The 27,877-nt window shown below is 38.4% G+C and overlaps 2 protein-coding genes across 5 annotated transcripts; both read right to left on the bottom strand.

Moving 5' to 3' along the window:
- Nucleotides 1-1,666: 1,666 nt before the first annotated feature.
- On the bottom strand, nucleotides 1,667-27,877 carry LOC107081709 (alanine aminotransferase 2-like). Of its 4 annotated transcripts, none has more exons than XM_015369905.1 (12): nucleotides 27,666-27,877; nucleotides 20,597-20,783; nucleotides 13,304-13,393; nucleotides 13,024-13,132; nucleotides 12,727-12,860; nucleotides 12,002-12,245; nucleotides 9,414-9,493; nucleotides 9,199-9,335; nucleotides 8,911-9,085; nucleotides 8,458-8,613; nucleotides 7,369-7,481; nucleotides 1,667-3,651 (listed from the first exon to the last, which is right to left on the bottom strand). In XM_015369905.1, the coding sequence occupies exons 1-12, from the start codon at nucleotides 27,698-27,700 to the stop codon at nucleotides 3,561-3,563; spliced, it is 1,551 nt and encodes a 516-aa protein (XP_015225391.1). In that variant the 5' UTR covers nucleotides 27,701-27,877; the 3' UTR covers nucleotides 1,667-3,560. The 4 variants fall into 4 exon arrangements, with proteins under 4 accessions (XP_015225391.1, XP_015225392.1, XP_015225393.1 ...); XM_015369906.1 differs by having other exon boundaries at nucleotides 27,709-27,858; XM_015369907.1 differs by having other exon boundaries at nucleotides 27,584-27,736.
- Nucleotides 25,427-27,576, bottom strand: fuz (fuzzy planar cell polarity protein). Its single transcript, XM_015369908.1, has one exon. The coding sequence runs from the start codon at nucleotides 27,377-27,379 to the stop codon at nucleotides 26,093-26,095; it is 1,287 nt and encodes a 428-aa protein (XP_015225394.1). The 5' UTR covers nucleotides 27,380-27,576; the 3' UTR covers nucleotides 25,427-26,092.

The following is a 27,877-nucleotide window of genomic DNA, read 5'->3' as shown; positions in this document are numbered from 1 at the left end:
TGAAATGATCCATTATTCTGCCAAGAGTCACAGTCAGGTGATTGATACATATTGTCCAAAGGAGATGGACGTTATCAGCATGCTAGTTCTTTGCTAAAGTGTGCAGCCTGATTCGTTTGGACTTATCATGATGGGTCAAATTTTTCTTTAAAATGATGCGCTGATGGTGAACAATGCAGCACTGATCTAATTAGGTTGGTTTCCTTTAAGCTGGTCTTCTGCTGTAGGTTTAAAAATTTTTTCTGCTCATTGCTGGTAATCCACAAAGCTTGGTTTTACTGAACTGATATTTGTATTTTTGTTTTCTCTTAATCAAACCAGTCAGGGATTCTTTTGCTACCCATCAATTTGTTTACATCCACACAGCTGCTGCTTTCTGGATGTTTCCTCCAAGCCACGCTGCATTAAAAACCACTTAAATCCCCTCCTTTCTTTGCTCTGAGGCTCAGTTTAAACCTGAGCAGCTTGTCTTTACAACATTTAGATGCTTAAATGCGACACTCAAACGGTTGGTGACATTTGATTGGGTTACTCACCATTTATGTTGTCAACCAATTGAAAAGGCTGATAAAGTGGCTGGAGAAAGTTAAAGTGCTGAAACGTGGAGCCAGCTCCTATTTGCAGTACCCTTTCTTTTAGCTTTTAAATCAAAGTAAGATTTGTCTACATAAGAAAATATATATAAATTCATTCATTAGGTTTGTCATTTACCATTCAGGTGTAAAGTTTCACAGTAACAAAAGCAGAGCAGATACAGGAGTGTTGGGACCCTTTAGTTTTAATGTCTTTACATTCATTTATTTTTTTTTGTACCAGTAAGCATGGACCAAGTTATACAGAACAAACCCAAACAGCCCTGCTTTAGACCCCAAACTGACTTCTTTATATATATATATTTTATCTGGTTGACACACACATGGCCCTGGGTTACAGCAGAACTTCCTCAAATCAATTCTCTTCATCAGTCTTAAGTTCTTTGACTTTGGAAACTTTTCCACAATCCACATCAAAACATATCTCTGAAGTGGGGAGCTCCTTGCATTGAGAATAAGGTCCATAAGTTTGCACAAGTGTCCAGGTTAAACTGCTGGAAACAGTAATGCCCCATAAGTTAAATAAAAATCTTTCAACATAAAACCCTGGCAAATGCTTGGACCCTGAAAAATACTTAGATGAGTAACAAGAGAAAGACATGGACTAAAGGCCAACAGCAGAGGAAAAATATACATTAAATGTAGGGTAGAAATGAGTAGGCATGCTCCCTTTATCAGTATTAATTTATATGGAGAATTTAAAAAACATATCCTTTTAAAAGTCTTTTTTACTGATCACAGACAAAGTGACAAATGTACCAGTTTCCTCTGTCTGCTTCTGAAATTTTCTCATTTACAGAAAAGGCACATTTAACAGTTTGCAAATGTTTAAATTTTTTTTATTATAGTTTATTAAATTGAAACTGCAGTTTTGTTTTTCCAATCTGTAAATGTGATTAAAAACGTATGCATCGAGGTTAAAGTAAATATTTTGAATAGGGATGCACAATATTTGAATTCTGGCCAATGGCCATCTTTTACCACTCAACTGGCTGATAACTGGAACAAGTATTTTTAAGTTTGTTTCCTCCCTTCTGTCCTTTTAAGTTACTGAAAATTTTATCTTTTTGTTGTTGTTATCGGTTTCAGTTTAAAAACTCACCACCGACACTTAACTTTAAGATTTCTCCTGTTTAGGCATAATACTTGCTTCATTGTCACAAAAAACATCCCTATGTAATCAAAACAGATATTACGCCGATAATATTGTACATCCCTGGTTTCAGATAATATAATGTATTGTTGCAGCATTTTCACAAGTACAAACACCTGCCTAAAAGGAGCAGAATTAGTACATTTGTTAAAATGCCCCCTTAGAAGTAGAGAATAATAGTTGCTTTTCCATTTTAAACAGGTCATGCTTAACAAATTTAGTTTTGTTATCTTCTATAACTACTACATTTTTACTGAAGGGTGTTATGTGAAAAAAAACCTAAAACTTGTCTATGCATGTCTGGGAATAAACAAGTCACAGTTCAGTTATGTTCAGATCTATACAATCCTAAAGATTTTTACCTTAGAGGCCTGAACAAAGCTGGAGAATACAAGACCTGGCTGCAAAATTACTTCTTAACAGGAATTATATTATTAACTTGGTCAATGCAATAGTGAAAAGCAGACTAAACTGTAATAGCTTTGGAAATGTTGAGTTTTTATTTAAAAAAAAAAAAAGACTCCCCATTAAGCCAATCTAAACACAATGCTGAACAATTGTTAGTCACTGTTATATCAAATCAGAAGAAAAGATCGGGCAAAAAACTTTACAAGAAAATAAAAAAATGCTTAAATTACATTTCGACTTTTGAACAACTGTTTAAAAAAAAAAAAAGAGGCAAAAAAAAAAGAGGCATAAACTACATGGTGGGTGAGAGTGGAATAATTAAACAAGTAATTCATTTTTTTTTTTCTGTGAAAGAAGACCGCTTTCACTTCCTAACAGGAGGAGATGAAATTGGAGTCTTAGTCGGTGAAGTGCTTCTTTAATCCCAGTTGTGCAGCAATTTTAATCAAGAGTTTGTTAGAGAAACTCAACAACCTCTGATCCAAATCAGGCTGAAGCAGTACCTCTCCGGCCTGCATCATTATGCCAAGGTTCTTTGCTTTATAGGGAAAAATAAATTAAAAAAAGAAAGAAAAGGGAGTTACTGTTCTTTTAGAACAAAATCATGTTAACTGTTGAACTGGTCATCGTTCTCCTTCGGCTCAGTAAACTAAAATTAAAAAAAGGGAAGGTGAGATGATACACATGCTGTTATTTAAATCAATGAGGAAAATAAAATCAAGTAAAAAAAATATTTAGTATAACAGGCTTCAAGATTGGGCAAAATCAAGTAAACATTGCAACCCTTCTCCATTTGAATCCGGAAGATTAAAAAATAAACTTTCAATATAGTAAACAATAAAACAACGTAAGCCCAAAAATCTAATTAAAACTCAAAAAAAATCTCAATTAAGTTCATAAACTCATAAAACATGTTACATCCCTTACTCTATAAAATTAATGCCTATTGAAACATCATGCATGTGAGACATGGAGTATGTTCTTGCTATCATCTTAAGTCTGCAGGAATGGCGCATTTCATTCGGTTAAACATTTTCTCAAGTTTATAAGCTGGCTTACCTTTTTCTTAAGCTGTACCGCCTTTTTTCAGTTTCACATTAAAAGTTACTAGCCGTCCTGTTGCCCACAGGAAGTATTTACAATCTTTCAAAATTAAACATCACAGACATTACAGGTAGCTGCACTTTGTGCACCAAGACTAACATAGGGCTGTCAATTTTTGAACTTCAGTTACATTTTTATTTTCTTCCAGTCCTTTTTGACACTGGCTCCATTAAAGTCCAAATGTGCGTGGCTATAAGTGCTTTGTCACAGGGATCAACAGAGGAGACAATGTAGGAAAGGCACTTCTATTGCAGATCTATTCTGATTGGCTTAGACTTTTTAGTGTAGTTGGCATTATTAATTTAAGAATACTGCTGGGTGAACCTCTGGTGGAACTCCTTTACGCTGTTCAGCAGGATCTTCAGCTTATCTGTTGGTGGCAAGATGGTCATTCTGGATGGAAAACAAAAAGAAATAGCAAAAATTAATGTTTTTGACTCTAAAAGAAGTCGATTAGGATAGGAACAGTAATATTATGTGACGTTTATGTGTGTCACCATAGGCTGAAACGGCTCTCATCAAATATTTAAAGTAATGACATGATTCTTTTGTGTGTGTGACACTTATTTTTAGGTCTACACTTTATTTATCTGGGATTTCTTTCTTTAAATCTGTTTGAAAACAGGAGAACATTCAGTAATTCAGTAATAGGGCGAAGCGACTCCTGATCCCAACCTGCCAAAGTTTGTTTTTAGTCAATAATGTTATCAAATAAATTAGCAGAAGACACCATGAAAAACCACATCAACTTAAACTTATACGATCTGTTACTTTTGCAAAGATGAGAATGTGAATTCTGACAAAACAGATGTGATAACATTAGCTAAGCGTACGTCCACCTCCACTGCCATGTTTATTTCGGTTCGGCTGTAGACTCTGCAGCTCTTTCTTTCATTACAGCGATAAGTCCCTCCTTAAACCATGATACTTCTACGTGATTGGCCGATCCATGTTCAATCAGACTCGAACGATTTAAGCTAGTGCGGCACAAGATGGATTCTTGTGTCCTTGTGAACTCACCGCTAACGAATTAGGCTTTCAGGCCACATTAAAGTGTTTCTAATGCTTATACTTCCAGTTAAAAGGGCGTGTCCAGTTGTTTCAATAAGATTTAGGTCACGGTTTTAACTAAGGCCCTCTAAAATATTTTCTTTGCAGTCACTCATACCCCTTTCCTACCGTCTGAAAAACCAGTTTAAACTCGGGAGCAATCGGCTTTTAGTGTCAGTGGGAACAGCTCACTGACTTCTGTCTAAACAAGTCAAACGACTCGGCAAGCGACCCGTGTTAAAATCGCCTCGGCTCTGATCGGCATGCATTAGGAACAACAGAACCAGGAATAAAAAACCTACTTTACAATTTTACAGGACAAATTATTATTATTATTTTTTTTTTTTACATTGTACATATGATAAGAAACAAATTTATTTAAAAATCAGTTTAAAAATGGATTAGCAAATTCCCTCTTTTTATTGAAGTTTTTGTCATATGGTGTTAATTTGTAAAAAAATATTAAATTGCAATTTAAAAACTAAGCAAATATTCTATTTTCTACTCCAATTAAAACCAAGAAGGATTTCTGAATCCTATTGAAATCTATTATTTTTCCAAAATATAATGAAAAAAAGAAACAGACTAACATGTTCTAGCAAAGATTTTGATAGAAAATATGCTCATCTAATGTAGGCCTATTTTAAAACAAGGTTCCACTTCAATGAATGTGATAGCTGGTTATCTTGCCCCTGTCGAGGTGGGATCAATCTCTGATAATAAAACCTAATGGAAGCCCTAATTTTACAGTCCCTGGTGAGCAACTGTATCCTCTTCTCTTTACTGAATGGAAAGGGAGGGCTAGCAAAAATTTAGAGATCTCTCATGGCTGCCACTTTTGAATCTTTTCATTCTGGTTGAAACCTTCGACAACAAATCCTTCATCTCTTGTTAACAAGGTCGCTCCAGACTTTGTGTCCTTTATGGAAAGTGCTCTTTGTTGTGGTTCTTGCAATGCCTTGGAGAAAAGATACATCCCTGTGATTTTTTCCCACATTTTCTCCAGTTAATACCACAAATTTGAAGGTATATTTTGGGGATTATATGTGCAAAACATAGTGGTGGACTACTTTGAAGTTAAAGAAATGTATTAAATACTTAAGAACTTTTTTTTTTTTAAACAATACAAGAAAAGACTTTTGTGTTTGTTTTCTGCACCTCTGGCTTCAAAATTTAAATCATGACGGCAATAATTTTGGTGTCTCAACAATTTCTGTGGAGCTACAGACTGAGGATAAAGTCCCACCAGAAAAATCCTGTTGTCCTCTTCTTAGATCTGGACCAAAAGCAGATTTAGTTTTTTGTGATTTGGTCCAGTTTCTATTCAAATTTATCTTTTTTGCAAATGAACTTGAGGTCACTGCAAAGCCAAATGGAATGAATGGTGGTACCATTGGTCAGAAAGGACTCATGCAGAGCACAGAACCATCCTTCAAACCGAGGAAGATCGATCGCATTCAGGTAGTAGTGTTGCTAAGTAACATACAGTGGAACAGTTATGATTTTGATATTGTGGCTATGTTAGCATGGACACAAACAGTCGGACTGAAGACCTGATCAGATGAAAAATGTTTCATGTCAACATGTCAACTTCATTTTGACTGATAGAGGAGGACTAATCCATGTACACACCCATTCAAATCCCTGGAGAAAATCATCTCCTCTGCACATGTTTGCAACATCAGTGTGATGCTTTTCTCTTAATTCACTGGCTCCTGGTCCTCCTTGGTGTGCGTGTATATATATATATATATATATATATATATATATATATATATATATATATATATATATATATATATATAATGTGTGTATTTTCAAACCATGCTAGGGGGGTGTGGGGCCATGGGAACAGATTCAGGAATTGCATGAATGATTGAACACTAAATTTGACTTTTGAAAAAAACAATACCAAAACCGGCCAGAAGATGGCAGAAGTGCATCTATATCTAGTGTGAATGAAAGCTGATTTATACTCAGAAACTAGGCCGTCTGTGTGTGTCGCAGTGAACGCAGATATGCTCCCCCCTTTCAACAGACACTCTGCTGCACCTCTCCAAAATTTTAGGTGACCGCAGACAGTGCTGCAGACAGGAGGCCTCTGATTGGTCAAATCTACATCCGCTCTACACTATGCATATTTCCTATGTGGCACCTTACCGGCTTGTTTTGTTTTTTGTTTTGTTGAACACTGGGACCCTTTTTCACCTGGATCCAGGCTCTTTTTTGCCCTCTTTTCCCTCCGTTGTCGGACAAACTTGCCCCCACTTCCTCACCGCCTCAGCCGTATCTAGACCCACAGCTAGTCCTGATTGGCCCTCTGGCTTTGTGGCGTGGAATAACAGCGCAGACCACACCTGCAATATTGTTCATAAATCAAAAAATACCTGCGACAAGCTCACGGTGACACACTGCTGCTGGTGGATAACCAGGCCGAGGTCGTGTTCGGTGAGGAAAGCACAAACCCTTATTTTTAACTCTCATACATGCTCAGTTATTGTCACTGGTAAATCAGCTCCTGCCGTAGCTCCTGGCAAACTTGTAGTGTGAGCGACCGCATGAACAGCACCCACCCCCTTCTTCTGATTGGCTAATACTGTTAGTTCCAGGGCGCTTCTTGCTACCATTGGCTGAGAAACGCAAGAGGGATTTCGATTGTCTTTGTTTTTATTTATTTACCGTCAATTTATTTTCGAGTTTTTTTTTTGTTTTTTTTTTAACCAAAGCAATCGCTACGGGCCGGAATACTTTAATCCCTTTGTGTCAAAGCTGAAGTTAACGCAAACAAATAAGAAAATCTGTGTTTTAATTTTCAGGTGGGTCCTCACAAAGCAGAACAGATTCCAGCCCTATTTTAGTTCATTATTTATTACCTGAGAAAAAAAATTATTTTCATGCACCCATTGCAATGCACTTGTGGAACACTAGGGGTACGAGTACCCCCTGTTGAAAATGACTGGTATAGACAGACATCCGTAAGGCAAGCAGAGGGAAAAGTAAAATTTCAGCCAATTACTTTACACCTATTTGCCACAGCCTGTGAGGAGAAATGTTTACTACCTGAAGTGGTACGTTCCCTCCTTTTGGCCAAAGCCACTTCCTGGAACGAGGCAAATTCCCGTCTCTTCCAGCATCTTCATGCAGTAAAACATATCCGGCTGCTGACCAAGTTTCTAAAGGAGAAAACAAGGACGAATCACTTGGTTTATTGCCATCGATGAGAAACTTCAATCTTTTTGTACATTTTTTAAAAGAACAGAACAGTCTTTCATCATAAAAATTATAATATAAAGTGAAACTCCCTTCCTTTTTGAGATTGCTCGAATTTAGATAGAATAATTTCATAACAAGTCCATTCACAGAGTGGTGGACCAAAAATCAAAAGGTCAACATGTCCAAATTAGTCACCCTTTCAAAGCTAAAAGTCCCTGCTGCACAGACGTCAAAAATGAATCAGTAATTAATCAGTTATGCATTTCTGAAAAACACTTCTAAAAACCTCTTGACTTCATTCCTTGCTGTGTTAATTTCATTATTCTGCTTATTAAAGCACACGTCCTTTGTTCAGATCCTCGGTCACAGTAACAGTTCCTGAGCACTCACACATTAAATAGCTCTTGATAAAAAGTAAAAACAATTGGGAAAAAATGAATATTGCAGTAAAAAAAGAAGGCTCAGTCTTTGCATGTGCATTGTTTTGAGATATTGTGGACATCAATACATCGAACGGTTGGCCAGATCGATCAGACTGATCCTGTGTGAAGCTCATTAGTGTTTCAGAGGCTCCACTACTCATATCATCCTAAAATTCCTACTGGCCAGTCAACTGTAAGGCAGCAGGGCCACTGAACGCTATTGGAAATCATTTGTTCTCCTTCGCAAACAGTGGGATGGTGCGCAACCTCATAGACTAGTTGAATCGTTTCTTCCTTAATGTTGAACTTAACTGCAGCCAGATTGATGATGTCTGTATTATGTTCATGGCTGTTGACATAGCTAAAGAACAACAGGTAGATTGTTTTGGATAAAGAAAATATATGTTCCACTCAATGCTCCTGATTTTTACTGTTCCTATTTGATATAATCAATCTGACTCAACCATGCGAGACAACTTGGATCACTGGAAGAAGAAGACGACTCAGAACTGACCTTGGCCTCCTGAATGGCCTTCTCAGGTATGGTTATCCTAGGAAAGGAGTACATGGCTCCCTGTACAGGATTGCAGCTGATGCCGTCCACAGTATTGAGGACCTGCTCGGTGAGTTTGGCCTTCTCTGCTAAGGCACTTAATGTGGCTGTGCGTTCCTGGTAGTAGGAGAGACAAGAGAAAGGAAGAAAGAATGATATAAAGACAGATTTTACTACCATCTCTAACATTAAGAAATTTAATTATGATAATGTTGTTTAAAAAAAAGCAAAACAAAAAAAAAACAGCAAAACTAAGAATTGCATACTAGGTTAAAAAAAATAAAAATAACTGCAACACTAAACACTGAACAAAAGAATTCAGATTTTTTAGTAATTGCTAATGGAAAACTGTTTTTAGCTGAATACATTGTATGTGAATAAGGAGGTTTTGTTTTCTATATATCTGGTCTTTACCTTAATAAAGCGCTCATATGAAGGTTCCCCAGGCTGAGGTGGGTTGACTACCAGGTCCATTAGAGCTTGCCCAGGAACAGGTGAACACAGACGGACCGACAGCAGCTTGGTCAGCTGGGCTTTTACATCATCGTCCATGTTTATGATCTCCATGTACCCTCCACGGAAGCCACACCTGAGAGCAAGATAGATTTACCAAGACACAACATAATGAATAAAAACATAAGATTTTAGCATCTGTTTAATTGATGACCTAATTTCTTTTAGCGAATAAAAGAAAAGACTCACTCTCCCATGTAACACTTGGAGGTGGAGTGGAACGAGGCCAGTTCTACTGTTTCAGAGTACTCTGGTCCCATCTCAAACAGAACCTTCTTAAAGGAGTGGAACTGGCAACCCTCAGCATACACGTTATCCTGGTACACCTGACAGTGTGGGACACAATATTAGAGGATGGCCGAGATCTAAAGCTGGTAGATTATTAGAAACAGGTATGACAGTACCTCATCAGCCATGAGGAACAGACGCTCTTTGGCAGCAAACCGGATCACATCCTCTATGCACTCCCTGGTCTGCACCTGACCTAGAGAGCAGAAGGAGACAGAAGTTAATAACTGCTGCTAGTGAGTCAATTATTCTGCTCTGCTGCCATCTAGTGGATTTCTTTGGAATTACATAATTATTTCCACTGTTTTATTCCTACATTTTAAATAGTTATTAAAGAAAGAAATCTAAGCAAATAAATACAGAAAAATATTTTACCAACACAAACAGACAGGGGAGATGTTGCAATACAAAACAACAGAGAATTGTAATAAAAGTACTAAATTGACGTGTGACCAATCAGATGTATTTAAAATCCAATCGTTTCTAATGAACGGCCCATAACAAGAAGCTAACAGTGGAAGCTGTTAATGCAGTAAGAAAAGGAAGATTTTCATTTTAGGTACCAATGAGGAAGCACAGACCGAAGTCTCTGAGGAAAAGACAAATAACAAGGAGCTTAATGTATCACAGCAAAGTTGTTCTGCTTTATTCATTCAAAGGGTCTAGTACCATCTGCCTCGGATTAGGCTGGATTAGGGCAGCTGTCATCCATTAGGGCCAATCTTTAAAACCCAACAGGAAATTCTCCAGTTTGGACTTTTGCAAAAAAATAATGGTAACTCTGCTAAGTGCTAATAAAAAAAACATGTGAACTCAACTCATTTTGTCTATGCTCTAAATTAAACAAGGAAATCCTGCAGAGCTGTGCAACACCAACTGTTCACACATACAGGGTCACTTTACTTCCTGCCCTAATGTTAATAACTAACAAGTGATAAACGCTGAGTACTGTTAAGCATGTTGTATAATAAGAATTTATCAATAGCTATCAATGAGCTATGAATAAATCCTCTAAAATATTAAGCTACACACCACCATTAGAAATGTTGAAATCACCTTGTAGAAAACAAAGCAAAAAATCAACATTTTTAAACTTGTGACAAAAGAGAAAGTAGGTGATCCATAATCTGTTTATCAGAGTTTTTTTTTTTTTAAATCAATTTTTTTTATTTCTGGATTGAAAGCTTTGTTGAATTCTTAGAGAGATTTACGGTATTTAATGCAGAGCTGGGAAAATCCTACAAATACGGACTGTTTTCTGAATCGTTGTTCTTTCATTTTAGACAGCTTATTGAGAAGAGAAAGGGAAAGAATGTTTATCTCTTATAGTTCTTTAAAGCTACAGAGTGTAATTTTCAGCGACATCTAACGTCCAGACTGCAGACCGCAGCAACATGAACATCTCCCCCCCACCGCTTCTCCCCCCCAACAGTACGGCGAGCGTTACGGGACAAAACGTCTTCCATGACGTCCGCATCACCTACCTTCTCAAGTGATGAGGTTTGTTTACATAGATAATTTTACAGATAGTATTTATTAGTCTGTGTGTTCAGTACCGTCTCAGTTCATCTCTCTCAACTTGCCGTAGTTACTTTCGAGCGTAATGGTCGATCTCGCAATCGCTAGTTTGTTGGCTCTGCGCTGCCGTAGCGCAAAGATGTCTGCCTCCATGGCTGCGAGACCCGCTCCTATGTAATTATAAATAACGAATTCTAAGGCAACGCAAATATTAAGGTTAAGAGGCTGAGCTCGTAGATGATGATAAATAACATAGTTATGTATAATATATTACATTTCTGACTGTATATCCCTGTAATTATTACACACTGTAGCTTAAAAGGAAATGGTCTAAAATGTGCATCAGCAGTGTTAAGAGTTAGGAGTTACAAAACTGACTACAAAACAGCCAGAATTACTGCATGTGTAAGTTATGGGCCCAAATCTTTGATTCATGTTACATTTCAGATGTTCCCCTGAGAAACATGGCTCTGACTGCCTGACTGGCAAATATCCAGCTGCGATCTGAGTTCATAGCTGGTTATATGTGAGAATGGTGGAACATTTCACTAAGCAAAGCCTGCAGCTGGACAAAACATCTGGGTTAGTCAGGAAAGCAGGATACAACAGCAAATATCAAGTAACAAAAGATGGTTCCTTGGTCACAGTTTGTGCATCAACATTAGGATTCTCTTAAAGCAGCCCTTTCAAATTAAACTCTGGGAGAATAAAAAAAAAATGTTTTAACGGAAGCAATAAGTAACATAAGCAAATAATAAAATTAAAGTCAATTCCTGTTGAGATTTAATCTTCAAATATAAAAGTTATTTTTATCTTGATGTTTACAAGCAAGCGTCCTTTACCTTTGCCCATATTAAAAACCTATTGCAGTCATCCGGACTATAAATATAAAATTATAAAACTGTACACCTTATCTAGAGATCAGTAACTCCTGTAAAAACAAAAGAGCTATTTGGTTGATGTTTTTCTTTTTGTAATAAGAGCCACAAGTTATTCAGGAATCTGTTTAACTTATCAGCTCTTTTCTATTTCAACTTATTTAGATTGTTGTTATAAAGCAACTCATGCACCTTGTCACTCTAATCCTTACCACCCAAGTGTAGCTATATGAGACATTAAACAACAACACTGCTGAATACTTCGCCGCTGTAGGTCTAGCAAAAACAAAACAGTAATAGAAATCTACCTGTGGGGTTTCCAGGGTTGATGATGCACAGGGCTCTGGGGTTGCAGTAGAGTCTAGCCTCATTCAAAGCTCGTTGGAGCTCATCGATATCCAGACTCCAGCACTTTTCCTCATTAAGGTAATAGTTGATTTGAACAGCACCGAGTTCAGCGAGTGCGGCCGAGTACAGGGGGTACTGAGGTATGGAGATCATTACGCCTGTGCGCGTCGCACCTTCGCCACAAACCAGCAGCTTCAGCATGGTCTGAGAGAGAAGCACAGGGATCAGAATAGAAGGCACAAAGACGTTTATATCCCATACAGTTATGAACCATTTCCCTTTAGAAGGATTAGGATACATCTATAAAGTTATGCCAACATACAGTATAATTATAATGAGGGGAAGTTTCAAAACTCCACAGCTGAACTAAATGTTCATCTTTTCAGTAAAAAAAAAAAAAAAAAAAAAAAAAAACTAAATTCTTTTTGAGATATAAAACAGATTTTACTTTGAAATGAAATCAAGTTGTGTCTTTGCAACGCGATTGTTGCGACATGTCCAGATAGTAAAGTAACATGTTTGGTCGTCACTAGCTCATTCGTTAGGAGACATTTTTATGCTTGAATATTTCATTGCTCTGTGATGAGCATCACCAATACAATGAGTTTTACTAACTTTGTTCTACAAGAACAGCTTTCAATCTGTTAAATAAAATAATATTTTATATCTCATTTTATTTTTGTACCACAATGCCGTCGCTGGCCCCAGTGGTGAGGTAAATGTTGTCTGGATCACAGGGCACGCCGCCGTCGCGCCTCTCGATGTAACGAGCCACATCCTGACGTACAGAGTCTATGCCCTGACTGGCACTGTAGGCACCTGTAGGGAGACCGTAGAAGCTGGTGCTGAATTACGTTTTTACAAAACTAGTCATGTTTGTATTCAGTAACAGAAACCGGTGTGAAATTTTAAAGAGGAAGGATTGGTTCTTATAGTTAGAGCTTGTGAGTGCATTAAGAATGTGTATTGCAGCTATACATACCCATACTGTTTCCTCCACAGGAGTTCAGAATACGACATGCTCTGCTTTTAGCATCCTCTGGGAATGAGCTGTCGCTCAGCAGCTCCGGATACGAGCACAGTGCCAACACCTTCAAATCAACCAAAAGTTTGTGTGAATATTTGAGATCCAGCATGGATCCCACACAACCAAGCTGACGAAGATTTTCAATTAAGGGGCAAACTTTTATTTTTTTAATAATCGATTATTTAAGCTGCTATATTTAGAAGAAAACTTGAAGAGAGAGAGCAGAGGAGCAAACCTGTCGGAAAAAAGTGATTGGCTGCTGGCCCATGGCATGTGCGTCACCAATGTTTGCCTTGATGACCTCAGCGAAGGGCTTCTTCATTCCCTGAATAGATGAAATTGATACAGAGGATTAGTGAAGCAGTGCTTGAAAACTTCACATGAATGATTGTAAATATCAAAACAGCCTTCCTTTTATCAAAAAGAAGGAAGTTGACAAACTGTCTCATCATGTAATCAACCGACACCAAAGCTGCTGCATAAACGTAAACCTCCTTTCATCACTGTGGTTCAAGGGTATCGTCCTAAATGTTTGTTTTCTTTTGAGATTTGTCTGAGGTGTAAAACACTTCACAGCTGAGTTTCACAACACCCCAGCTTCAAAACTACACCGGAAATTTACAGAAACGTTTACATAACTATGGCCCAAGTAGCTTCCTGTTGCAATTTTTTTCTCCAAATGATGCACAGAGGCTTTTAAAAATCTCCTACTTTAGTCATTAAGAGTAGTATAACTAAAAATAGTGCTTTATAGTCTGTCCATTTACCATTCCTTACCTTGTTATATGTAATAGCCTAGTCAGAGAAAGGAATAACTACAAAAATACAAACTAAGTAACTATTTCTATTTTTAAGAAACAGAAGTCTTAAACAGAACTTTGCTGAACAGTAACAAAATCACCACAAAGACCAATGACTACATGCTACATTTAACAACACTAAGATAGTAACTCACTGCTCCCCTCAAAGTCGCCATAAAGGTTTTTAAGGAGCACAGTCATGTGACCACTACCTGCTGGCATATAATTGATTTCTGCGTTTTACACTTTGGTTTTGCTTAGTTGGATAGTAAATAAAGAAATTCATGTATATTTACAATAACAAAAGAGGTATAATACAGCGCATGTGTGCAGAGGGTAGACAAGGAAGCAATGAGCTAAGCCTGTTAGCACCTCTAAGCGGAGTTGTGAAAATAATGAAATTCAAGATGCAGTTTGAGAAAATGCAAAAGTTTTTGATTCCAAGAGGTATCAAGAGTCAAACGGCACTTCAAATGAGGTATTAACTTTGGTATTTAATGCGGAGCTAAAGCTGAGGTGTAATTTAAATACTGCTGCAGAGCTAATGGATGTGATTAAACGTCCTTATCACTACTGATAATAGCACAGCAATGCCATTATCAGTCTCTGCAGTCCAAGTATAAAAGACATTGCAAATAGATTTCTGACCATGCTGCTAAAATCCACAAGGGTGCTTAAGATCTGATTCTATTAATTCAATTTATTTTGCATTCATTCCAGTGAAAAGGTTTTAGCCTATGCCTTAAATTTATCTATTTGAGATATTTTTCTTACCCTAATCCAGGGCCCTGTTTGTGTTTGATAGAAAAGTGAATGTGCTTTCCCCTTAATATTATGATAGGAGGCTCTGCTGAGAATTCAGTAGAACTCATGGCTGTAGATCAATTTAATCAATATCGGTCGACTTCGTCACTTGTCTCTAACTAGCTTTCTGATTCTGTGATAGGGTCTCATCACACCTTATGCAGGAATTCTATTTAGGCTCAATAAGGACCATCAAAACACAATCAGGACAAAAACTAGATGGAAATGGCCTTATTTTATTATAATTAAATGGTTATTAGTCTTTTATTTAGGCATTTGTATTAGCAGCAGTAAAATACCAAAACAACTGACTCCAAACAAGAAAGCACACAAGGCTATGAAAAAAATTCCACACTGGAGCCGTTTATGTATATGCTTGGAGTTAGGAAAAACACAAATAAAAAGTTGTATTACCGTAGTGGTATGCGAAACTTGCATACCACTACGGTGAACTTAGCACAGCATGGTTATCCCCCTAAACTGACAGGCAAGGCATGGCTCTAATCTGTAAACATCTATGACTCACGCACTCCTTTAAAATCAGACTTAAAGTAGAGGAAAGTTTATTTTTATAGCACATTTTAGTGGCAAGACAAAATAGAGTGCTGTTCATGAGGAAGATGGAAAGTAGATTGCTGTAGCATACAGGCAATAAAATAATGAAAGTACACAACACTAAAAAATCTAAATTGAAATGATTATATTATAAGAGATATAAAATAATTGAAAAAAGATTGCTGGTGCCTATCTCCAGCTGTCTACAGGCAAGTGGCGGGGTCCACTCTGGACAGGTCGCCAGTCCATCGCAGAGCAACACAGAGATAACAGGACAAACAACCATTCACACTCACACCTAAGGAGAATCTAGAGAAGCCATTTAACCTAACAGTCATGTTTCTGGATTGTGATAGGAAGCCGGAGTACCTGGAGAGAACCCATGCATGCACAGGGAGAACATGTAAACTCCAAGCAGAAAGGCCGGGAATCCAATCTGGAACCTTCTTGCTGCAAGGCAGCAGTGCTACCCACCTATCCACTGAGCAGCCTTAAATAATCACGTTTAAATAGTACAGTTTATCAGTTTTTTAAGGTCTGACTGCTACATTAGTCTTTTAATCCTGGAAATGTTCTTTAGGTGATAGAAGGCCGACTTTATCACTTTCTTTATGTGGTTCTTGAGATTCAGGTCCGAGTCCGTCTCCAAACCAACAGCCTAACTGGCGTTTTCTAGATGTCATATCAGCAGCTGGGTGCAAACTTTTCAAAAATATTCCTTTAGTACAAAACTTGTTACTTTAGTTTTGTCTTGATTCGGGTGAAGAAAATGTTGGTATGTTCATGAATTAATTTCTTCAATGCATTTACCCAGAGGTTGAATGGGTTTATACTGTAGTTACCTGGTGACATTGTACTGTGCAGCTGCGTGTCGTCTGCATAGTTATGGTAACTAATGTTGTTTATTAAGATCTGAATTAGGGAGAGCTTCTACATATTGAAAAGGAGGGACTTTAAGATGGACTCTTTGGGAACGCCACATGTGATTCTTTAGATCTCTGATGTAAAGTTACCTACCGACACATAAGAGTCTCCGTTCTTCAAGTAGGATTTAAACCAGTCCAGCTTTATACCAGAAGCACTCACCTAGTTTTCCAGGCTCTCTAATAAAATCGAGTGATCAGCAGCTTTCAATGCTGCACTGATGTCTACTAACACCCGAACTGTCTGCATTTATGCAGATTTCATTGAACACGTTGTCAAGGGCAGCTTCTATACTGTGTTGAGTTCAGAAACCCGACTGGAAGACATCAAAGTGGCTGATCATTGTTAGAAAGGTGTTAAACTGTTCAAACAAGGCTTTTTTAACAATCTTACTGATGAAGGGGATATTTGAGAGGGGCATGTAGTTGAAGAGTAGCAGCTTACGCAGGTTGATTTTTTTTAACAGCAGTTTTATAATTGCTGTTGTCAGGGCCTGGGGGGAAAACACTTGACAAATAAATTATTATTATTAGAGCTAAATCAGACATTATAACAAGCAGAGCTATCTTTAGGAAAGCTGTGGGTAATAAATCAAAGTGTTGGGAGGAAGGGTTTTGGTGCATGATTTCTTCTAATTTTTTGTAGTTTTTCATCAACTAAGGAAATTATGTCTAGATCTGCTCTCGTTGGAGACAACCTTGGTACAGTACTTGATATGGATGTACAGACTGCCCCTCTAATCTCTGGGAGGTTTTCAGGTAAAAAAAGCAAAGTCCTTTAAGACCCTGGCGGAGTAGTGTTCAGATTCTATACTTACAGGAGGGTCTATTAACCTGTCATCCATGACAACCAAAACATGAGTTGTTAATGTTTTTGCTAATGATCTCAGAAGAGAGCTTCCCTTGCATTTTTTCTGTTGTACATTCTATCAGTAAAGTCTCACTTTATGGATGTTCTAGTTAAATTGAAATCTAGACATATCGAGGAGCCACTTTTACAACAGAGACAGGATTTTGAACTGATGAGAAGTGGAGATAAATGTGGGGCAATCCTGGGCAAAAAAAAAAAACTGTTAAGGGACCAAAAAAGACATGAGGCTGGGTCAGAGGTCAACATTTTAGAAGGACGTGGGGTGTAGGGTTGTATACATGGTGTGCCTGCCAATTCTTTTAGTTTTTTATTCAAACCATGCATCTAGATTTATTTGAATTGTGCATGAGGCTGTAATCTGAAAGAAATGAGCAAGTTATTATGGTTAAGAGCACCACACTTCCTCACCTTTGTTCAAAAAACGCCATCTTTATTGAAACACTCCTAATAGAATAAATTATCACAAAAGTAACAAATGCCAACTTTTAATAATACAGTAGCTATTTGAGATATCTATCTGAAAACTATTTTAGATAAATGAGGAGAAGATACATTTGATGAAGACAGATTGGGCTTTAATCTGCATGGGGTTAAGTGATAAAAGGCAAGATAACATACATGGGTAGCAAATTCCATGTAATTAGAGTGAAAAATATTACTGAAAAAAAAAATTATTTTTTATAATGTCTCTAAAGGCCCTTGCTGCAAGCTGAACTCTAATGCTGTTGGATCTGCTGACACAGCACAAACCCCAGCTGCTCACAGTGGAGATGAAAAACATGGTGACAGCAGAGCGACAAGAAACCAGAGGAACATCAGGAACCCCGACACTCTGCAGAAATCAAAACAGCCTTTTTGTTTGATTTGTCCAGTACAGCTTGGATTTTATGAAACCTGGGCTGCGTCATTGGATGGGCGTCAGAGAGGCGTATCTAAAGCTGAGCCAATAACATCAAACAACGTGAATAACTCCCCTCTTTGTGGAGGGAGCCTCCCATTCAGGACGCTGACCTCTTGAAAAAAAGTTAACCTTTGCCCCTCTGCACTGGCATCAGAAGCTGGGTGATTTTTGTTCTCAGTCCTCATTAGGAAATGAAACACAAATACTTTAGAAAAGTGCAACTATTCCAAGCTCAGATACTGCACCTTTGGTTTAATCCGCTTTTCTTTAATTTCAGAGTTTTATTATGTTAACAATAGCAAACAATAAATCATTTGTGAAAAAATAAAAACAGCTTTGATCTATGCCCTTTTTTTGTGCAGGATGACAGTGGATGGAATATGCTTACACAGCCCTCTTTGTGTCCAACTTGGATACTTTCTAAAATGTCCTAATTTATCATCAGCAAGTAGCTCATTTAGACAAAACAAAGGCTACAATCTAATAACTTTGCATTAGACTTTTATCAGTGCACCTGCAGGGTGGTGCAGTCTAACACATACTGCCGATTATGGGAAAAACAAGGTAACAACTGTCCAGACTAATCATGTGGGAAACATGAGTAGGGAATTACACTGTACTTTACTGTGTGAGTGTTAAAGTCCCAGACAAAAGCAAGAACACCACAGTGACCCGTTTCCCAAGGTAACCCAACACCATCCAAAGAATTACTTGATCATGTAAGCACTTATAAAATGGAGGAGGGTGTTTTTTTATTTAAACCTTATGCAGTAGTCAGTAGATGTGCAAAGTATTGAAAAGAGAGGGATGGATTGAGAACAGTAATGATTCGTTTGAATAAGTTTGTGGACATAAAGAGAAATCCTGTTTTCCCCTCCTCAGGATCAAACTAATTATTATTATTATTATTTTTTTTTTTTTAAGGTTGGACCTTAAGATTTTCCTGCTAATTACTTTTTTTTTTCTATGAACTGAAACTCAAAAAAATAGAGTGTTATATTTTACAGAGGTTGTAGATTTGAACTGCATCCTTCATCCAGACAGTTGATATTGGAGGTTTGTGAATTTTATTTAACTAAAAAAAAAAGAAAAAAAGGCATCTCTTAATAAACCCTAACAAGTCTTTGGAAAATATATAGATTCACCACAGAAAACCTCACAATATGTTGCTGATCATTACAAGGTGGATACAAATGTAATGTCTTCTGCTTTTTGACCATCAATGCCTCAGCTCAAAAACACCTGATCAAACCTTCGTAGAGCTGAGAAGAAAATAAATTAGCTGGAAGAAAACCAAATAGAAATCAAGCCAATAAAGAGGGAGATCAGCTGAGGACGTGGCTGTGTCAGAGTAAACACAATGGGAACCAGTGAAGCATCTTGTTAAAAGGTTACCACTATCATTACACTCCCAGCAAGGACACACCACAGAGAGATGTTCACATGCTTATTCTATCCTCACACCAGACTGCACTGGGTACATTAGGAGCTGCCACATCATCAGACATGGTGGGACAGGAAGGGATACATCTGGGGAGGGGATAAACTGGCAATATTTGATAAATGCTGGATGGAAACCTCTGCTAGACTGTTCTCATAGTGACAGTGGGCACATCCCTCTTTTTAAAGTGCTGCAATTATGGATAAAGGACACGAGTTTCATGAGGAAGATTAAGGGTGAAGAAAAAAAAATATTTCCTCGATATGTTAAAATCTACGGAAGAGGATTATTCTGAGAAAAAAAAGTCAGAATTCTGACTTTTTTTCTCGTATTATACTGAAATAATATTTAAAAATCTGTTAACTTTTTTTGTTTTTTTAATGGACCTAATCCTATTCCGTAAAAATCTGAATCTGCAGCTCAGACATAAAAAAAAAAAAAAAAAACTAAATGGCCATCTAGAAAAGAATGAAGATCTCTGCTGTAAATCACTCTACTGTGCAACAGGGATATTACTAGGTGGAACAAACTGATTAAGATTGTTCTATAAGCAGCTTTTTGGTAACTAAAGTTTACCTAAAACAACTGGAGAAAATGGGGGCTTGCTTAGAACAGGGTTATGTTATAGATATCTAGTTTATATTTCAATTATTACCTTGCAAAAACAACAACATTCAAATATTTTAATTTAACAGCTTATGGAAATACATGCTTTTAATGGATGCATTTTGATTTTGACAGATGGTTCAGTGTTCTTGCCTGCCCTAGAAATATAAGAAATACACAGAGTACAGAAAGCAGATAGAGTTTTAGCATGATTAAACTGGTCAACGATTCAGATCTGGAATTAGTTACCAACTGGTGGACTTTGATAAGTAGCACTTCCCCCAAAAGTTAAATAATCTTCCTTGTTGGTATTTAAATGCTGATGCAGTTTAATTTTATCTGCATATTAGTTTAAATTCTCTCTTTCTGGCTGTTAAAATGTGTTGCTTAATGTGTTTGGTAATGGTGATTTTATTTTTAACTCCTCTGCCTGGCTGGGATTACACTGGATCAGGGATCTTTACATCATCATTTATTTGCATCGTCCCTTTCCATTTAACAAAGGTTTTGTTCATTTGCGTTTCAACCAAATTAGAATCTACTCCTTAATATCTCCAACATTTTGAACAAGCACTCTACCAACACAGCATGCAGCTCCCAGCTGGTTTCCCCATCAGCTGCTCTTACCTCACTGAGCTCCCTCTCCAGCTCCACGGCTCGCTGCACGATGGGCCCCCGGACGGCGTACTCCACCTTCTTCACGGTGGGGTTGATGGTGTCGATGGTCAGCACTTTGGGTCGGGACATCATCCCGTTCTCGGACATTTTTTCTTTGGGGAGTCCGCGTCGCGTAGAACTCAAACTGGACAAGGCTCTGCCGAGAGAAGATGAGGGGGAGGTGAGTGAGCGGAACCTGGGACCACCGCCATCCCCATGCGCGGTTCTCCCCGGGCTGAAAAGCCGGAGGCTTCTGGGTGACAGCAGCTGCACGCGCGTGGCTGACATGTTACAACAGTCCTGTCCAAAGAGTCGGTGGAGTTTAAAAAAGAAACGCTCAGCGCTGCACAGCGACCGCCGTCAGACCGGTAACCTCACACTGCAGAGGACGGATAAAGTTGTGTAATTGGCCCCTCAGCGCTTCTAAAAGTGACTGAGCTCTCGGACTTTTGGACCTTCAAGACGCCGCATTGATAAGAGCAGCGCGAATAAAAGCCGAGAGGAGGCGCCTGGAATCAGCCACGGTCCTCAAACTTTCACTGGAAAGTTTCAGGGTGGGCGGATGGGGACAGACCCACCCCGCCCCTTTCGGCTTCTTTTCCACCTCAGGGCTGTGTTCGAATTCATGGGCTGCAGGTCTACCCTACGGCGGCTTTTACCGCCATACGCTCTGTCGCTTAGCAACCGTGACAGATGACCCCCAAAGCAGGAAAAGGATGAATACCGAACTTTTCAAAAAGTTTATATTTCATTTTCTTTTATTTTTATTTTAAAGTGAACAATTACTACACTCATGTGAATACAGAGTGTAATAATAGTTAAATAACATGCTGCTGTCATTTTGCACAATGTTGCTATTTCTTAAACATCCATTACTGTAAAAATGTCCGTAGCTGTATATTGGTTATTTATTCTCTAGGTGCACCGTTTTATATTGTTAAAAAACTTTACAGTATAGTGTTTTATTGTTTATATTTGAACCCTTCCCTATTATGTTATTTTTATACATTTTTCTAAGGTCCACATTTGTGTGACCATTTTTAATAATCTTTCTGCTAATAATCTTGTCCCCATTGTGGGACAAGATTTTCTATTATATTCTATAAAATGGGTAGAAAGATATAAGTAAATCTAAACAATGTGTATATAAAACATATATCTGCAAAATCTCTTATATTCAACAACAAAAAATACTGAGTTAAGCAAATTGGGCAAAACGGCAATGCAAAAATAAAAATCCTATCAGATTTATAGTCCCTAAATTGCAGATATATTAGAATCTGTCCTTACATTACAGCCAAATCCATTTTCACAGTAACAGATAAAAACCTTTAGATAAATCAAACATTACCGCCACATATCTGACTCAATAACCATTAAAACAACTTTTTTTCATTTATTTCAGACAAAACTATTCACTTACTTGGGTTATATTAAACTGAACTTCCAATATTCACCACTGTCCGGCGACAAGCACCATTTCCTCTGAGCTTGCTTGGTCTCGCAATGAACTCTGGGATATCCAAGGATAGGTAGGATACACCAGACCCATCCTTCAAATTGGGCAACAAGGAGCTTTGGAATCTGACTAGACCTCGGCACCGCACTATGATGTAATCGGCCTTTGAATCTGTCCTTCGAAGGACGCATCCCATGAATTCGAACAGAGCACAGGTTAGCCCATGCACCGTGGCTTTCATTTAGGGTCTATGCTGCGGTTACATAACCAACCGGGGCAGCTAAAGAGGACCCAGTCGGACAGAAGATGGACATTTCCTACCCTGTCTTGTCTATTCTTTTAGCTCTGTGAAATTTGCAGGGATTTGAGTTTGCAAACTGTTGCTCCAAATAATAATGCATAAAACTGATTGTAATAAACGCTTGTAATGCAACATGAACATGTTTTTCACTAATTGGACCCAGAGCTGCATATTCCAAAGGAAAACATGACATTGCAGCACTTTCAATTAACCAATAATCTTCGGATCTCCATAAAAGTAATGATCCCCTCAACAATTAAATAGAAAACAGACCTAACATGGCTTTACACTCAGACATCTTCCTACCCAAATAGCATTTAAATGACATCTAAAATGAAATTCCATTCAACAGATTTGGATGTAAAGTTTTGAAGACATTTGGATCTACTGATTGATTGAACTACTGCTACAAGAAAATTAAACTAAGATTCTCTGCTTGTACCTGTAGCAACATGTTCATTAAAAAACAGTTGGCGTTTGTGGGAAAGATGTAGTGCCAGAAGTCATGAATGCAAAAGAACAGCTTGGTATCAAGCTTGCTGCCAAAAAAAAAGTTTGAAGAAAATGAATTTACCTAATCTCTACCTCAATTTGATTGTGAAAGTTTGATTTATTTTGTGTGAGGTTTTAAAACTGTAATGCTCATTCCCTTCCAAACGTATCACACTTAAAATAAAGCCAAACTGATAAGCATAAAAACGGTAAGTGAAAGTTGAACTGTTTAAACTTTGTGATTTAACTTTATGCTCTGATGGTCTGTATTAAATCAAACCAGTAGCGCACAGATAGTACCAACCAAATTCAACAAATGCATCAGGTAGCAAAGTTTTATATTCAAGGCAGCCATATTAGGGATGTGAGATGGTGTTTTCAACTTGTTGACATTGTTCTTGTAAGAGCAATTGAATGGTGTTTGCTCAGGCCTGTCTGCCATGGTCTCAGAAAAACAAAGTGGCAGAGAAACTTAAGTGTTTTTCTGCAATACAGCAAAAACTCTGAGATGATACTGACATTAATATCCTTTTCGTCCTCCAAATTCAGATTTTATCATTAAAAATTGTGTTGTCTTTTAAAAGCACCTAACATTTTTTTTAGGTTGAAACTACTGCACGGTATTAAATAATTTGGCATTGATCAGTTTTGCTGCGGTTAATGCCGCAGGTTTTTAGGGTGTGTCTATCTATTTTACAGATCCAGAGAGTGAACGTTTAGCAGGTGAGTGAAAGAGTTCTGTTTAGGTCGCAGCTGACCTCTTGTGTTAAACTGCAAACTTCTTCTGACTTTCTCCTTACCACCTATAAGTAAAGACATATTTAATGGAGTTTATAAGTACCAGTTTCCTGCAGTTTTGCAGTTCTGCAGAACAGGTCTGAGATGGGTTAGTTACCAAAACCCTTCCAGCAGCTTCTCTGACTAATGCTCTCCTTGCCCAGGCCTGCCAGCTCTGTACTGGTAGTTTTGCAGTTGTAAGGTACTTTTTTTATTTCTAGGTGAACTGATCATTGGCCTGAGAAGGTTAAAAGTTATCACTGGTTCATACTTTGCCACAATTGCATGTCTGGCCTATTTACTGTGTTCCCTAATCTTAATAAAGCTGTTTCTCCAGCCATGTTCTCTAACAACCCTCTGAAGATCTAACTGATTGTAGACCAGATTACACACACTTCTTATCTATTTACTTGGCCACGTCTAAAGGAAATTGCATGGACTGGTATTTATTTAGTGGGATCAGACTAAAGCTTGGTTAATACAAATACACATCACTTTATTTCTCAGTTTATGGAGTTAATTTTGTTTAACTATTAAAAAACTAAAGAACATATATTGTAAATTGTATAATATATATATATATATATATGTATGTGCGTGTTATGGCTGAATCAATTATAAATATTTTGCATTTAAAACAAAAACCCTTTCTCCCTTCAATATGATCTATCAAGAACTCCACAAGTCGAAAAAGTTGTCCTCCTTGTCAGTCATTCTGGTGATATGTTTACATAAGGCTGTCCTATGTGCTCGTCCAGTTAGCTATCTTTTTCTGCAAATGTGCACTTTCTGGCGTAAATATGTGGTGAGCTACGGTTTCAGACAGTCATCGAAGCCCACCTTTCTCACCAAGGTTCTTTGAAAATGACCGAGGGTCGTAAAAGAAAGTGTATCAGAAGAAAAGAAAGGCCTCAGAAGAAGCAGATATATCCCAGAATGCTTTGCGTGGAAAGCTCACCTCACAAAGTATTATTGGATTTGCTGTCACAGCGGGACACTGTCGCCATAGGCTGTTGCTACCCGACAGTGGTGACTGATAACAAAGATGGCGCAGGCACCGCACGGTTGAGGAGGAGTTATGTGACCAATGGGGAGCAAAAGGCAGGGATGATCTGTCCGAATGGTAAGTTAACCAAGTTCGCTATAAAGTCTACTATATAGTCCCTGCTCTAGATAGTGATTGAGGGATTTATAGGTTAGTGCAGACGTTCAGACACAGTAAGCTTGTATGAGCTATGAGAACAGCAACTTTGAAACAGAGCTAGCACAAGGAGAAATGGGCTCTTTATTCTTTTTTTTTTAAGTGGAGAGGGCGGGTCTTTAAAAAAAAATCAAGAAAATTCTCCACAATACCTTTAAGTTCACTTTTCTCTTAGATGTTTTTTCTATATCATTATGTTTTATCAAATTCTCTTTATGTTATTTTTAAGGTTTTATATTTAAGATTTTTTTTTCAGTTAATAGTTTTTCTGATTGAGCTTTACAAATTTCAATCTCTTTAACTTCAATTCAACACAAATGTGGGTGGCACCTATGCAGCAGAATAGAAATGTGTCCTCGCTCCCCACGACAGAGGTCCTCCAGAAAATATGATCAGGAAAACATTAGTTGATTTGTAAAACTCAATCTGAAAAAGATGAATCGAAAAAAGACAAATTTTGAATATATGAAACCTTTAAAAAAAATGTTTGTTTTTTTTAAAGCAGTTTAAAAATACTAAAATGTGAAAAAAAGAAAAAGTGCTTTTTGAGAAGACAGTTTTTTTGGATCATCCAATTTCCATTTAAATAAACATGCAATTTAATTGCAAAAATAACTGAACAAAGTTTATTACAGCAATTCCCTTTCCTTACACTTGCCTGTGATGATGGGTCTATGCAATAAAATTGGAAACAAACATATTTGTCAAAACATGACAAGAAAAACCATTAAGATCACCTTTAAAAATAAGCAACAAACCAACATGTATATGAAAATAATGCAAAGATTAAATGCTAAAAATTTACTGCAAGTTTACTTTTTGATTGTGAGCATTTTGTTTCGCTAACTTCAGTCGATTTTGCTTCACCACCAGTAAATATGGAATCTTCTTGTTTTCTATTAACTTATTAATTTCAAACACAGAAACTGAGCGAGTGGAGCTTAAAGTATAAATGTTTATGCGTATTCAATCGATTTGAGATGCTTAAATCAGAAACAGCAGGCACCTATTGATGACAGGACAAAATAATCTTCACATGAAATGCAACACTTTGACAGAAACAGGTTGAGGGCCAGTGTAGTTTAAACACTAATCTCTAAAGTGAACAATAAGAAGGAACTATGTTGCATTTTCACAGCTTTATCTTCTACTTCAGTTCTCTCAGGCATACTTTATCACCTTTTTTTGTGCCAGCAAATTCAAAATTAAGTCCATCAGCAAAATAAACTATTCATGTTAAAATCCTGTTGCTGAAATTATATCAGAGAGAGTTTGTGTTGCAACTTTACGTAGAGCAAAGGTTGGCACAGATGGGAACATGAGCAGAAAGAGCTGGTGCTGCTGTGTCTGAAGTCCATAACTTTTGCATTCTTCTGCAACTAGATAGCATTGCTGAGGCTGGTGGGAGAATCCGTGCTGAAGTTCTTCTGTGGGCCCCCCCTGAGCTCGGTCTTCTGGTGCAACCCAACACGTCTCCTCCTGGGTGAAGTACCGTGACATGCAGAAGATATAAAAGAGTTTCAGAAGCTCCCAGCAGCGGGGTGTAGACAGTATGGGATCAGTAAGTGCGTGATGAGTGGAAAGTTGCACACATGAGACACAGCGACGAGTTTCGCGGTTAATAAGAAGAAGGGCCAGCACATCAGGACGCAGAGGTACAGATCCAGGTAAGCTGCGCTCCCCAATAAGGAGGCAGCTTCTCAGGGTTTCTACCAGGGGCGACCAAAACTGACCCACAAGTTGGACTTCAGCTCTGAGCAAAGATGGGGTGGGACCACACAGCACGCAAACATCTGCTCCAGGAAGCAGCTGGAAACGGAGAAGACGGTGGGCGACGGTGGGACTGCCCAGAGGAAGGAAGACTGGGTGATCACAAGAAGCTGATCCAGATGCTGATAAGGTGCGCACCAAAGCAGACAACAAGACAACTTCCTGAGGTGCCAGGCGCCACCACTTCTCAGTAGCTGCTGCAATCCTCCCATGGACAAAGAGGCAGCCAAACTCACTGTCTGCAGCCTGAGCAAAGCCGTCCACGGCTTCTTGGAGGACAGCTGGGTTTGGAGGGAGCAGGGAATCTGCACAGTGTGTGAGGTTCCCCAGGAGTCCTTGATGCTTCTCCTCCAGCAGCTCATCGATGAGGCAGAAACAGGAGCGCAGGTCCCTCTTGAGTCTTTCAACATTCCTGAGTTGAAGCAGCTCATCCTGTCCCAGCACCAGCACCATGCTGTTCCACACGTTTTCCAGGAGGCGTTGTAAGCGGATCTCCTCCTCTCCACTTGAGCCACCTCCACTCACAGCGATGAGCATCACGCTGTCGTGGAACACCCTCCACACCACTTTCCCACCCCCCTCAGTCTCACAGGAGGACAGGAGCACCCCATGTCCTCCTCCGAACATGTGAACCCCATTCAGAGAGCCAATGATCGAGAATGGCAGCTGTCTGGAGGCCCCCCTGGTGAACAGAGGAACCCCGCTGCTGGCTGTCAGGCACAGCAGCTGAGTGGATCCATCCTGTAGCATCATTAGAACAATAAGCGCGTCAACACCCACTTAACAAACTCGTATTTCAACTGCGGCAGATTACAAAGCCTCTCAGCTATTGTTTCGTTTGACCGGTTGTATAACAAGAACAGAGGCTAAAACTCCTAGTGTTGCATCAGCTAAGGTTAGCCGTTAGCCTCGCCTGAATCATTAAATAATAAAAGAGACATAAATCAACCGACAAACCTTCTAGCAAACCGCTCTTTAAAGCCGCTTAGTCTTGTCTTCTAGCTGTATTTATACATGCTAGGTTAACAAAAGAGGTTACCGTCGTTTCCACAGTAACGATGTCCCATGATTCATTCTCTTACATCGGTTTCATCAGGCTGGTCGAGCAGCAGTTCTCAGTGACGACCTATGCTGTAACCGCCAAAGAGCGGGACAAGGATACAGATCTGGGTTCAGCCTCACCAGCTCCGGGAAGCGCCTCACTACGTAGAGCTGAACAAAGTGGCTACCCGGAATGTAAATCTCGCGAGA

This window comes from Cyprinodon variegatus, unplaced genomic scaffold, assembly GCF_000732505.1.
Source record: "Cyprinodon variegatus isolate N-32 unplaced genomic scaffold, C_variegatus-1.0 Scaffold39, whole genome shotgun sequence".
Classification (NCBI taxonomy): Eukaryota; Metazoa; Chordata; class Actinopteri; order Cyprinodontiformes; family Cyprinodontidae; genus Cyprinodon; species Cyprinodon variegatus.
Note: the sequence above shows the minus strand (reverse complement) of the source record. Positions and strands in the feature narration are given on the sequence as shown.